General features: G+C 41.2%; 1 protein-coding gene across 1 annotated transcript; it reads right to left on the reverse strand.

Annotated features, from left to right (window-relative positions):
- Positions 1–12,612: 12,612 nt before the first annotated feature.
- On the reverse strand, positions 12,613–13,582 carry LOC118004138 (olfactory receptor 52H1-like). Its single transcript, XM_034995312.1, has one exon. The coding sequence runs from the start codon at positions 13,537–13,539 to the stop codon at positions 12,613–12,615; it is 927 nt and encodes a 308-aa protein (XP_034851203.1). The 5' UTR covers positions 13,540–13,582.
- Positions 13,583–14,526: the final 944 nt, after the last annotated feature.

Consider the following 14,526-nt stretch of genomic DNA (forward strand, 5'->3'; position numbering starts at 1 on the left):
TTTACTGGTCTCTGATTGTTGAGCATTTTTCTCCTCCCTCCTAAGGCTAGGAATATTGAAATGACACATCCTATATCTCTACATGCTCCATCTCTCCCAACACTAAACACAGGACAAGTCCCTCAGTAATATCTTCATCACGAAGAATTATAATTCATACCTTGACTTTATTTCTCTTTTTTGTGCTAAGTGTCTATGTGAATATCTTTCTTTGGCCCCATTTTATGGAAAGGAATATCCATGGTTGGTCCATGGATCACAGAAGGACCATTTTAAGACCGATTCCAGAAAACAACTGTTCAACTGCATTTTGTATTTGTGTCTCTCTATTGTGTGTAGGGTGGGTGGATATCTTAGTGTTTGCCCCTATCATCCCAAAAGAACAACAGGACACTCACTCATAAGTGCATTCACAAATACAAACCACTGCTCACACATATAAGATAACCTAAATATCTCTGAGATGGCATATGAAATTTTAATCTCCAGGTGCCTGGCCCCAGTCTGAAGTGGTTAGTTCTAAATCTATCATGACCACTCATGCTCGCTTATTTATTTATTTGTTTGTTTGTTTATTTTTACATCCATAGCATTATAAATTTTGATCTTTAGAAAAGCCTAGAAACGTTTTAGGAAATAAGTGGGAGGGGCTCAGAATTAAGCTCCTAATAAACACCTCTCTTCCACACCATTCTCTTAGCATGAGTGTCAGCTCAATAATCTATATGTAGAATTCTAATCTTGTCCTTTCCTCTTTCCTGGAGCCTCCTCTTTCTCCACCTGCCTCTTTCCTCTTCACCAGCTCCTTTTCTCATCGACTCTACTCCATTACTCCCTAATAGTTCTGCATTGCTCACCATGGGCTTATACCTTGCAGATCCTTGTCCCAGAACTGCTTTGCAAAGACAAGGTGATGATCAGAGAGTGCAGAAACACAGCAGGTGAAAAACAGACCAAAGAACAAAAGAAGCAATTCCAGGGTTAGTAAGGACAAGCACAGGGACATAAGGGACAGACATGAGATCATGCTCACAGTAAGGAAGAACTAACACATTGGGGCGCCTGGGTGGCTCAGTTGGTTAAGCAACTGCCTTCAGCTCAGGTCATGATTCTGGAGTCCCGGGATCGAGTCCCGCATCGGGCTCCCTGCTCGGCGGGGGGTCTGCTTCTCCCTCTGACCCTTCCCCTCTCATGCTCTCTGTCTCCCATTCTCTCAGATAAATAAATAAAATCTTAAAAAAAAAAAAAAAAAGGAAGAACTAACACAGAACCTGGAAGAGTGGAGTACAAATGTACTCCCTTGTCATCTCTGGGGATTAGAGACAGGTTAGAACAGAGGACCCTGAACCCGGGGGATCTATGGGCCTCAGGTCCCAAGGCTCCAAGTCAGTCCGGGACATGAACAAGGATTCAACCAAATCAACACTTTCCCAGCTTAGAAACTTACACCTCTGCTCATATTAGCGGTAGCTTGGAAATTTTGGAATCCATGATGATAGCATACCTGAGCCTCAGCAGGATCTTGATCTAGTTTGATCAGTAATTTGATAAAGAAAGTCTGGCAAGAGTCATTCTACTATGTGTCAGCCTAGTTATAGAACTCCTAAAACTTCTTGTGCAGAGACTATTTCATTTTCCTCTGAATCCCTAGCTGAGAGTACTTCATAGTGGAAAATCAGTACATGTCTATTGGGTTGAAATGCATCTGTTTCTAGCCTTATATAACAAAACCCTGGAGATATTTCTCACAGGGGCTGCATCTCTCCAGGTGTGAAGAGGCCTCTCCTCTTAGATACTTACTTCAATGTTCAGTATTGCTTGGTAGTTCTATCTTCCATCAGTGGAGAATCATCACTAACTCTGTGTTCTGTCAATTTTTTAGACTACACGCTAGTAATCTGTTTGTTTAGGGCAAATGTCTAACACAAAGCACATGCAAATCTGAAAATCACAGCTAGCCAGCCAGGGTAGCCAGCCAGGGTAGTCTCACCCTTCCAACAGAACTCTACATACAAATTCCCATCAGACCAACAAGAAAGTCTACTTTCAATGTCTAGTGGCTAAACATCTGGAATTTATCTCTGTTCTACTCATCCCTCCTTTTGTGCTATAACAAAATACTTTAACTCTTCTGGAAATCAGTTTCTGCATCTATAAAAAGGGAATAATAACTTAGAAATGCTTAATTTAAAGAAGGGCTCTGAAGAATAAGTGCGGAAACAACTCTTACCTTACTGTGGAGAAAATAAGTCTTTTTCCATGACTCTCCATAATTTTCTGATTATTCAGAGTTACAAATCCAGGTAGATGCTCACCAAACAAAAGGGATTTCATTCATTCATTAAAACTCATTCATTTCAACTCTTTTATTCAGCAAACATTTATTGCATACCTATTACAAACTAGGAGCTTGTAAATGATAGGAATGCAACAGTAAACAAGGAGGCATGAACCTGGTCTTTGATGATATATAATGGAGGAATAGACATTAAACAACTGAGTATACAAGCAATCATTTTTTTTTTTATTCTTATGTTAATCCCCATACATTACATCATTAGTTTTTTTTTTTTTTTTAAAGATTTTATTTATTTGACAGAGAGAGAGACACAGCGAGAGAGGGAACACAAGCAGGGGGAGTGGGAGAGGGAGAAGCAGGCTTCCCGCGGAGCAGGGAGCCCAATGCGGGGCTCGATCCCAGGACCCTGGGATCATGACCTGAGCCAAAGGCAGACGCTTAACGACTGAGCCACCCAGGTGCCCTACATCATTAGTTTTAGATGTAGTGTTCCATGATTCATTGTTTGTGCATAACACCCAGTGCTCCATGCAGAATGTGCCCTCCTCAATACCCACCACCAGGCTAACCCATCCTCCCACCCCCCTCCCCTCTAGAACCCTCAGTTTGTTTTTCAGAGTCCATCGTCTCTCATTGTTCATCTACCCCTCCGATTTCCCCCGCTTCATTCTTCCCCTCCTGCTACCTTCTTCTTCTTTTTCTTAACATATATTGCATTATTTGTTTCAGAGGTACAGATCTGAGATTCAACAGTACAAGCAATCATCTTATTAAAGTTGTGGTAAGTCCTAAAATGAAAGGTACATTGTGCAATGAGAATGTATATGAAAGATACTAATCTAATATACAGGACTAAAAAAGGAATATCTGAGGGGATTTTTAGTTGAGGCCTAAACAGGAATTGCCAGGCAAAGAATAAAGAGAAAGCACAAGTAGAAGAGACAAGGAGAAATGTGATGCATTTGAGAAGCTGAAACTATGCAAGTATAGTGGTTTACTGTCTTAATTCATTAACAGTAGTATCAGTCTGTCCTGTGCCATCATTTTCTCCAACTTCCCCAAAATACAGGGCTAATTTCATTAAGATTCATTAAGATTCCTTTTTTTTTCCAACTGAGTATGTAAGAGAGACAGTTGAGTTTAGAACAAGATGAGTTTAGGATAAACACGACAATGGCTGCAATGATATACTATGGAATCTAAACTGGATAGAGAAGGAAAAAAGAAAAGTTAGGGATAATGGCACCAAGAAGGAGTTTCTGATAAAGTTTGAATATGTACGAAACCTTTGTTGAGAACACATGATGTGTCAGATATTTTCATATAAAAGGGCATAAGAAGATGCCTAAGACTAAGTTTCTGCCTTCAAGGAGCTCATAATGTAGGTGTGGATAGATAAATAAATAAGCAAATAATTATGATGGTTTGTAATTGTGGCTTGGATAAAGCAGCACTGCCTGTGTATCTTCCGAACTGCCTAAGGGCATCACAGACAGCAAAGAAAATGTCGACACACACACAGACCCACACACACAGAGGATCTCACCTCATTATACCAATTTTACTCTTTACTTCTTACTCCCAAGTAATTTAATATGTTCATCTTAATTTATGGCTTCTTTTTCAGTGGAGATTGTAGGAAATGGACGTTTTTACAGGATAGTTTCTTAAGAGGAACATAGATGACTCCTGTCCAGCTCTACTCAATACAGTCTACTCACACCAAGTTGTTGTTGTTGTCATTTGAAATAAGCAGACACTGAGTATGACACACACAAAAAGAACATCACTTCTGGAATTATTGCTCAAAGACTCAGGGATGTGCAAATTAAGTGTGAGAAACATAAATGAAGTGTAAATAAATGTAAATTAAATGTAAGTCTCCTACTTTCATGGAAGATTGATCTTTTCATTAAATTCCTCCATTCCTTGCATTGATCCTAAGGACAATGGAATTACTGAAGAGATACAAGGTGCAAAGTGACACAGTCATATGAATTCTAAAACGATCACTCTAGCTTTTATTGAGAGAGTGGATTGAATGGAGAAGAGTTGGAACTCCTTTAAAAAGATGACTCTGAGGGGGGGCAGAGCAAGATGGCGGAGGAGTAGGAGACCTGGATTTCGTCTCCTCTCAGGAATTCAGCTGGATAGGGATCAAACCATTCTGAACACCTACAAACTCAACAGGAGATCGAAGAAAAGAAGAGCAAAACTCTCTCATCAGAAAAGCGACCACTTTCTGGAAGGTAGGACGTGCGGAGAAGTGAATCCGAGGTGATATTTGGGAGGATAGACGGCGGGGGAGGGGCCTCCGTCGGCCGCTTCTGGCAAGTAATAGAGCCGGGGAGCACAAAATCGGAACTTTTAAAAGTCTGCTTCGCCGAGGGACGTCACTCTGGTGGCTAAGCGGGGGGGTGGAACCCTCCAGGACAGTGTGGTCTCAGGACCCTCGGGGTCACAGAAAGACCGGGGGTGCCTGAGTGTGGCAGAGCTCCCAGGTAACGGAGCCAGGAAGCCGGCTGCAGAGGCGGAGCCGAGGCGCGGGCTCTCAGCTCGGGGTGGCCATAAACCGTGATCCGCGGCACAGTCGGGCCCCTGCTCCTCCAGCAGGGACCCAACAAGCGGCAGATCCAGGGAGACTCACCTTCCTCCCCTGGGAGGAGCCGCGCGGGAGTGCACCGCAGGGATCTGCTGGGTTTGGAGACTCCACCCGGGGTCGGGTGCCAGAGATAGAAACGCGTGGTCACAGGCCGGGCGAGCACGGAGTGCAGCCGGAGACCGGGGAGACGGGAGTGACTGACGGCTTTTCTCTGGGGGCTCACTGAGGAGCGGGGCCCCAAGTTCTCGGCTCCTCCGGGGCGGAGATTGGGAGGCCGCCATTTTCACTCTCCGCCTCCAAAGCTGTACGGAAAGCTCGCAGGGAACAAAAGCCCGGGAGAGCAAACCCGAGCAGATTACTTAGCCGGGACGGGGCAAGGGCGGGGCAATTCCGCCTCCGGCAGAGACATTTAGGAACCACGGCAACAGGCCCCTCCCCAGAAGATCAGCGAGAACAGCCAGCCAAGACCAAGTTTACCGATCAATGAGAACGGCAGAACTCCAGCGCTAGGGGAATACTGCACATAGAATTCACGGCTTTTTTACCATGATTCTTTAGTCTTTTAAAGTTAATTTTTTTTAACTGTCTTTTTGTCTTTTTATTTCTTTTTGAATTTTTCTTTTTCCCTTTTTCAACCAACATCTTATCAATCCCTTTTTTTAAAAAAAAACATTTTTATTTTTCATTTTTAGAGTCATATTCTATCCCTTCATAGTAGTTAGCCATATTTTTGGCTTATATATATAAGTTGTTCTCTCTTTAAAATTTTGAAATAGTTTCTTCTAACAGATCAAAATATACCCTAAATCTCTAGTATATGGTGTTTTCTCTTCCCCTGCCTGATCACATCCTCTCCCTTTTTTTTTCTTTTTCTTTTTTCTTTTTTTAAATCCTCTTCTTTCTTTTTTCAAACAACTTCTTATCAATTCCTTTTATAAAATTTTTTATAATTTCCATTTTTTCAGTCATATTCCATCCCTTCATCACATCAACCCGTATTTTTGTACATATATAAGTTTTTCTTTCTTTAAAATTTTGGGAGGCACTTTCTTCTAAAAGACCAAAATACACCCCAAATCTAGTGTGTGGCACTGATCTATACACCATATAGATCATATTTGATCACATTCTGGTTTTTCTTTTGTTGTTGTTGTTTTGTTTTGTTTGTTTTTGTTTTTATCTTTATCTTCCTCTTTTTTTTTCTTTTTCTTTTTTCTCTCTTTCCCTTTCTTATCCCACTGCTTCAGGTCTTTTCTGATTTGTTTAGAGTATATTTTCTGGGGACGTGGTTACTCTGCTAGCATTTTGTTCTCTCATTAATCTATTCTCCTCTGCACAAAATGACAAGGTGGAAAAAATCACCTCAACAAAAAGAACAAGAGGTAGTACCGACTGCCAGGGACCTACTCAATATGGACATTAGTACGATGTCAGATCTAGAGTTCAGAATCATCACTTTAAAGATACTATCTGGGCTTGAAAAAAATATGGAAGTTATTAGAGAAACCCTTTCTGGAGAAGTAAAAGAGCTAAAATCCAACCAAGTAGAAATCAAAAAGGCTATTAATGAGGTGCAATCAAAAATGGGGGCGCTAAGTGCTAGAATAAATGAGGCAGAAGAGAGAATCAGTAATATAGAGGATGAAATGATGGAAAATAAAGAAGCTGAGAAAAAGAGAGATAAACAACTACTGGATCACGAGGACAGAATTCAAGAGATAAGCGATACCATAAGATGAAACAACATTAGAATAATTGGGATCCCAGAAGAAGAAGAAAGAGAGAGAGGGCGAGAAGGTATAATGGACCAAATTATAGCAGAGAACTTCCCTAATTTGGGGAAAGAAACAGGCATGAAAATCCAGGAAGCACAGAGAACCCCTCTCAAAATCAATAAAAATAGGTCAACACCCCGACAACTAATAGTAAAACTTACGAGTCTCATAGACAAAGAGAAAATCCTGAAAGCAGCTCGGGAGAAGAGATATGTAACCTACAATGGTAGAAACATTAGATTGGCAACAGACCTATCCACAGAGACCTGGCAGGCCAGAAAGGACGGGCAGGATATATTCAGAGCACTAAATGAGAAAAATATGCAGCCAAGAATACTCTATCCAGCTAGGCTGTCATTGAAAATTGAAGGAGAGATCAAAAGCTTCCAGGACAAACAAAAACTAAAGGAATTTGCAAACACAAAACCAGCCCTACAGGAAATCTTAAGAGGGGTCCTCTAAGCAAAGAGAGAGCCTAAAAACAACATAGACCAGAAAGGAACACAGACAATATACAGTAACAGTCACCTTACAGGCAATACAATGGCACTAAATTCCTATCTTTCAATAGTTACCCTGAATGTAAATGGGCTAAATGCCCCAATCAAAAGACACAGGCTAACAGACTGGATTAAAAAACAAGACCCATCGATATGCTGTCTGCAAGAGACTCATTTTAGATCCAAAGACACCCCCAGATTGAAAGTGAGGGGGTGGAAAACCATTTACCATGCTAATGGACACCAAAAGAAAGCTGGGGTGGCAATCCTTATATCAGACAAATTAGATTTTAAACCAAAGACTGTAATAAGAGATGAGGAAGGACACTATATCCTACTTAAAGGATCTATCCAACAAGAAGATCTAACAATTGTAAATATCTATGCCCCTAACATGGGAGCAGCGAATTATATAAGGCAATTAATAACAAAAGCAAAGAAACACATCAACAACAATACAATAATAGTGGGGGACTTTAACATCCCCCTCACTGAAATGGACAGATCGTCTAAGCAAAAGATCAACAAGGAAATAAAGACTTTAAATGACACACTGGACCAAATGGACTTCACAGACATATTCAGAACATTCCACCCCAAAGCAACGGAATACACATTCTTCTCTAGTGCCCATGGAACATTCTCCAGAATAGATCACATCCTAGGTCATCAATCAGGTCTCAACCGGTACCAAAAGATTGGGATCATTCCCTGCCTATTTTCAGACCACAATGCTTTGAAACTAGAACTCAATCACAAGAGGAAAGTCGGAAAGAACTCAAATACATGGAGGCTAAAGAGCATCCTACTGAAGAATGAATGGGTCAACCAGGAAATTAAAGAAGAATTAAAAAAATACATGGAAACCAATGAAAATGAAAACACAACTGTTCAAAATCTTTGGGATGCAGCAAAGGCAGTCCTAAGAGGAAAGTATATAGCAATACAGGCCTTTCTCAAGAAACAAGAAAGGTCTCAAGTACACAACCTAACCCTACACCTAAAGGAGCTGGAGAAAGAACAGCAAATAAAGCCTAAACCCAGCAGGAGAAGAGAAATCATAAAGATCAGAGCAGAAATCAATGAAATAGAAACTAAAAGAACAGTAGAACAGATCAACGAAACTAGAAGCTGGTTCTTTGAAAGAATTAACAAGATTGATAAACCCCTGGCCAGACTTATCAAAAAGAGAAGAGAAATGACCCAAATCAACAAAATCATGAATGAAAGAGGAGAGATCACAACCAACACCAAAGAAATACAAACAATTATAAGAACATATTATGAGCAACTCTATGCCAGCAAATTAGATAACCTGGAAGAGATGGATGCATTCCTAGAGATGTATCAACTACCAAAACTGAACCAGGATGAAATAGAAAACCTGAACAGACCTATAACCACGAAGGAAATTGAAGCAGTCATCAAAAATCTCCCAAAAAACAAAAGCCCAGGGCCAGATGGCTTCCCAGGTGAATTCTACCAAACATTTCAAGAAGAATTAATACCTATTCTTCTGAAACTGTTCCAAAAAATAGAAACGGAAGGAAAACTTCCAAACTCATTTTATGAGGCCAGCATTACCTTGATCCCCAAACCAGACAAAGACCCCATCAAAAAGGAGAATTACAGACCAACATCCCTGATGAACATGGATGCAAAAATTCTCACCAAAATACTAGCCAATAGGATCCAACAGTACATTAAAAGGATTATTCACCATGACCAAGTGGGATTTATCCCTGGGCTGCAAGGTTGGTTCAACATCCGCAAATCAATCAATGTGATACAATACATTAACAAAAGAAAGAACAAGAATCATATGATCCTCTCAATAGATGCAGAAAAAGCTTTTGACAAAGTACAGCATCCTTTCTTGATCAAAACTCTTCAGAGTATAGGGATAGAGGGTACATACCTCAATATCATAAAAGCCATCTATGAAAAACCTACAGCAAATACTATTCTCAATGGGGAAAAACTGAGAGCTTTCCCCCTAAGGTCAGGAACACGGCAGGGATGTCCACTATCACCACTGCTATTCAACATAGTATTGGAAGTCCTAGCCACAGCAATCAGACAACAAAAAGAAATCAAAGGCATCCAAATTGGCAAAGAAGAAGTCAAACTCTCACTCTTTGCAGATGATATGATACTTTATGTGGAAAACCCCAAAGACTCCACCCCAAAACTGCTAGAACTCATCCAGGAATTCAGTAAAGTGGCAGGATATAAAATCAATGCACAGAAGTCAGTGGCATTCCTATACACCAACAACAAGACAGAAGAAAGAGAAATTAAGGCGTTGATCCCATTTACAATTGCACCCAAAACCATAAGATACCTAGGAATAAATCTAACCAAAGAGACAAAGGATCTGTACTCAGAAAACTATAAAATACTCATGAAAGAAATTGAGGAAGACACAAAGAAATGGAAAAACGTTCCATGCTCATGGATTGGAAGAACAAATACTGTGAAGATGTCAATGCTACCTAGAGCAATCTACACATTCAATGCAATCCCCATCAAAATACCATCCACTTTTTTCAAAGAAATGGAACAAATCATCCTAAAATTTGTATGGAACCAGAAAGGACCCCGCATAGCCAGAGGAATATTGAAAAAGAAAATCAAAGCCGGCGGCATCACAATTCCGGACTTCCAGCTCTATTACAAAGCTGTCATCATCAAGACAGCATGGTACTGGCACAAAAACAGACACATAGATCAATGGAACAGAATAGAGAGCCCAGAAATGGACCCTCAACTCTATGGTCAACTAATCTTCGACAAAGCAGGAAAGAATGTCCAATGGAACAAAGACAGTCTCTTCAACAAATGGTGTTGGGAAAATTGGATAGCCACATGTAGAAGAATGAAACCGGACCATTTCCTTACACCACACACAAAAATAGACTCCAAATGGTTGAAAGACCTCAATGTGAGACAGGAGTCCATCCAAATCCTAAAGGAGAACACAGGCAGCAACCTCTTTGACCTCAGCCGAAGCAACTTCTTCCTAGAAACATCACCAAAGGCAAGGGAAGCAAGGGCAAAAATGAACTATTGGGACTTCATCAAGATAAGAAGCTTTTGCAAAGCAAAGGAAACAGTCCACAAAACCAAAAGACAACCGACAGAATGGGAGAAGATATTTGCAAATGACATATCAGATAAAGGGCTAGTATCCAAAATCTATAAAGAACTCATCAAACTCAACACCCAAAGAACAAAGAATCCAATCAAGAAATGGGCAGAAGACATGAACAGACATTTTTCCAAAGAAGACATCCAAATGGCCAACAGACTCATGAAAAAGTGCTCAATATCGCTCAGCATCAGGGAAATCCAAATCAAAACCTCAATGAGATACCACCTCACACCAGTCAGAATGGCTAAAAGTAATAAGTCAGGAAACGACAGATGTTGGCGGGGATGCGGAGAAAGGGGAACTCTCCTACACTGTTGGTGGGAATGCAAGCTGGTGCAGCCACTCTGGAAAACTGTATGGAGGTTCCTCAAAAAGTTGAAAATAGAGCTACCCTATGATCCAGCAATTGCACTACTGGGTATTTACCCCAAAGATACAAAACTAGGGATCCGAAGGGGTACGTGCACCCCGATGTTTATAGCAGCAATGTCCACAATAGCCAAACTGTGGAAAGAGCCAAGATGTCCATCGACAGATGAATGGATAAAGAAGAGGTGGTATATATACACAATGGAATATTATGCAGCCATCAAAAGAAATGAGATCTTGCCATTTGCAACGACGTGGATGGAACTGGAGGGTATTATGTTGAGCGAAATAAGTCAAACAGAGAAAGACATGTATCATATGATTTCACTGATAAGAGGAATTCTTAATTGCAGGAAACAAACTGAGGGTTGCTGGAGTGGGGGGTGGGGTGCGATGGATGGGGTAACTGGGTGATAGACACTGGGGAGGGTATATGCTCTGGTAAGCGCTGTGAATTGTGCAAGACTGTTGAATCTCAGATCTGTACCTCTGAAACAAATAATGCAATATATGTTAGGAAAAAAAAAAAAGAAGAAGAAGAAGGTAGCGGGAGGGGAAGAATGAAGCGGGGGAAATCGGAGGGGTAGACGAACCATGAGAGACGATGGACTCTGAAAAACAAACAGGGTTCTAGAGGGGAGGGGGGTGGGAGGATGGGTTGGCCTGGTGGTGGGTATTGAGGAGGGCACATTCTGCATGAGCACTGGGTGTTGTGCACAAACAATGAATCATGGAACACTTCATCTAAAACTAATGATGTAATGTATGGGGATTAACATAAGAATAAAAAAAAAAAAAGATGACTCTGAAATACTCTCAGAGGGACAGATAATAGAAAAGGGCCAGGCAAGCTCTATGGTCATGATAAAGGTGAGATTGTCATGTATATATCTACTGGTATGACTTATAAGTACCTTGAAATCAAATATTTAACCCAAATATTGACTTAATTTTGTTGGAGTGTGACGTAGGATTAATCAAGGACAAGCCATAGGTTTCTGGCTTGGAAATTCATGTGAGTGGTAGGACCACTCACTGTAAAAGAAGATTGAAAAGGAAGGGCACTTTTTATGGAGGAAGTTAGTGAGTTTCCAGTTCAGCTTTGGAGAAATTAAGTTGGAGGCATTTGTAAGCCATTCCAGTAGATATCCAGGAAGCAATTGGATAAAGAATTCTGGATCAGACAGACCTAGGTTTGGATCCTAAATCTACTAATTGTTTTTCTGTAATCTTTGTAAGTCTCTATTTCCTCATCTGTGAAATGAATTAACTAATATTACCCTATCATAATTATTTTTAATTCAATTAATTAATACTTGTAAAATATGGACCAAGGGCGGTGAAAATTTTCTTGGAGCTCGCAATTGAAGAAAACAGATACAAAAGATAATCAGCTCTATGTAATTTAAGATGGGTAAAGAAAAAAATAAAGCAAGTACAGGACACAGGATACAGGACTGAAGCTCAAAGCAATAAGTTTGGTAGTTATACTTGAGAGCATTGATAGCTACTGAAAGAAGGAACACAAGGCCTTTGTCTTTAACTCAGGAACTGAGAAATACAGGGGTGAGTTGTATGTTAGGAAATATCTAGCCTTCAAATATCTCAAAATTAGCAACAGGAAAAATGTAAACCAGAGTATTAGTGCTCTTGTGTACCCATCATCACCTTCTTCATACAAGTGGTGAGAAAACTGAACCAACAAAACCCTTGATTTCCTGAAAGTCTAGAAGATTTTCTCTCTCTCTTTTCCTCCCTTCCCATACTTTACACATGGCTAGAACTCTAAAATTTCAGGTTAATCGGAGTTACAGCTTTATTTTTATGTCTTCCTGGGTTATATAAAATTTCACCTAATTGAATTTTACCTAAACTTCTCCTTCGGTGGCCCTCCCCCACTCACTGTGTCTTCTTCAAAAGAAGAGGAGAATAAATTTGTCCTGGATCTGCTTGGTCTTTACTCCATAGACAACAGGATTTAGAGCAGGGGGGATGGCCACATAGAGGTTGGCAAACAGGATGAGCACATTTCGAGGGACACTGTGCCCAAAGTGATGGGCAAGGATGGAGAAAAAGGCAGGTGTGTAAAACATGAGGATGACACAGACATGGGAACCACAGGTGCTGAGGGCCTTTTGGCGGGCGCCCTGAGATGAGAGCTGAAAGACAGCATGGAGGATGAAGGTATAGGAAACAGCAATAAAGATCACATCCGAGATGACAGTCATGAGAGGCACAGAAAATCCGTACCAGATGTTGATGGAAATTTCAGCAGAGGAAAGCCGAGCAACACCTATGTGCTCACAGTATGTGTGCAGTATGATGCATGTCCCGCAGAAGGGTAACCGTTTCAGCAGAAAAACATCTGGCAAGATGATAGAGAAGCTCCTCACAACGATGCTCAACACGAGCTTGGTGATCACCTGCGGAGTCAGGATGGTGATGTACCTCAAGGGGAAGCAGATGGCCACGTAGCGATCAAATGCCATGGCCAACAGGATGGCTGAGTCCACGACAAAGCTGAAGTGGAGGAAAAACATCTGGGTGAGACAGCCAGATAAGGTTATTTCCTGGGAGGCCAGCCAGAGGTTACTGAGCAATTTGGGCACTGTGGCAGTGGACAGGATGAGGTCTGTGGTAGCCAGCATGGTGAGGAAGAAAAACATGGGCTCATTGAGGCTGTGCTCAATGGCAATGAGGTAGAGGAGGGTGCAGTTGCCCACAATAGCCAAAACATAGATGACACAAAAGGGAATCTCAATCCAGCTGTGGAACTTCTCCAGGCCAGGTATTCCCACAAGCATAAAGGAACTGGGATTGTAACAGCTCAAATTATACATGGTCTCTTCAGTCTGGGACCCACCGGCTTTGGGGCCCTGAGGTCAAATCATTTGTCAGAATGGGCTGGGGCTGACCGTCGTAGGGGACTGCAACGGTCTCATTCGGGCTTGCTCTGTCCCCTGGATGTTGGCACCTATAAAATTGACTTGTTATTGTCCCTTTTTCTTTGGCCCCACTTCCTTTCCTTTATACATTTATTAATACACCTTACGGAAGGGTTACTTTTGTAGGTCAGCAATTTCGTATGATTAAACCTAAGTAACTGTGTCCCTTTCTCAATGTAGATTATTGGAATAGGCCCAGGCTCAAATGGAAAAAAGAAAACATATTATATTTGAGGAGAAGGTTTGTGTATGTCAGTGAGAGGGAGGGCAAGGGGAGGAGACAAGCAGGAAATATTACAACTATTAAACGGGATGAACTGCGAATAATGGACTTTTATACAGCAAATACTATGTTTCTGAAAATAGTTTTGATAAAATAAACTGAAGAATTTCAATAGAGTAGTAGAAAAGGTAATGAAAAGGGAAGGAAAAGAAAGAACAAGTTCCAGAGCTATGGGTGATATAGGAGATTTGCTGCGCAGGGATTGAAATATGGTTCAGATTAGGAGGGATGCTTCCTGGGATGTGAAAATGAGAGAATGTATCCACCAACAAGTGCACGGGACAGGTAAGCAGCATTCTCCTGACTCAGGCAAAGGGCAGTGAACTCAGAGGATGATTTATGGCCTCAGGGATGAGTCCCTAAACCTTAGAGGATCTCTGTTCCCTAACTTAGTAGGGGAAAGAGCTCTACCCACCAGTGAGTGTGACAATGCCTCCGTAACAGATACCCTGGCCTGGGACAAGTCAAGCAGAGCAGATTTCTCACCTCCTAGAGATAAAATTAAAAATAATAAAATAGTGCTGCCCGAATGTTTTCATTTCTGGTCTGCCAGTGCTTGGACCCCATCTTTGCCCTAAATAGAGCCTGCCTTTGGAGTG

Source organism: Mirounga leonina, unplaced genomic scaffold (assembly GCF_011800145.1).
Source record: "Mirounga leonina isolate KUSES-001 unplaced genomic scaffold, KU_Mleo_1.0 Mir_92, whole genome shotgun sequence".
NCBI lineage: Eukaryota > Metazoa > Chordata > Mammalia > Carnivora > Phocidae > Mirounga > Mirounga leonina.

What these genes read in the sequence shown, in the direction of transcription:
- LOC118004138 (XM_034995312.1), bottom strand. Translation starts at nt 13,539, where the DNA reads ATGTATAATTTGAGCTGTTACAATCCCAGTTCCTTTATGCTTGTGGGA.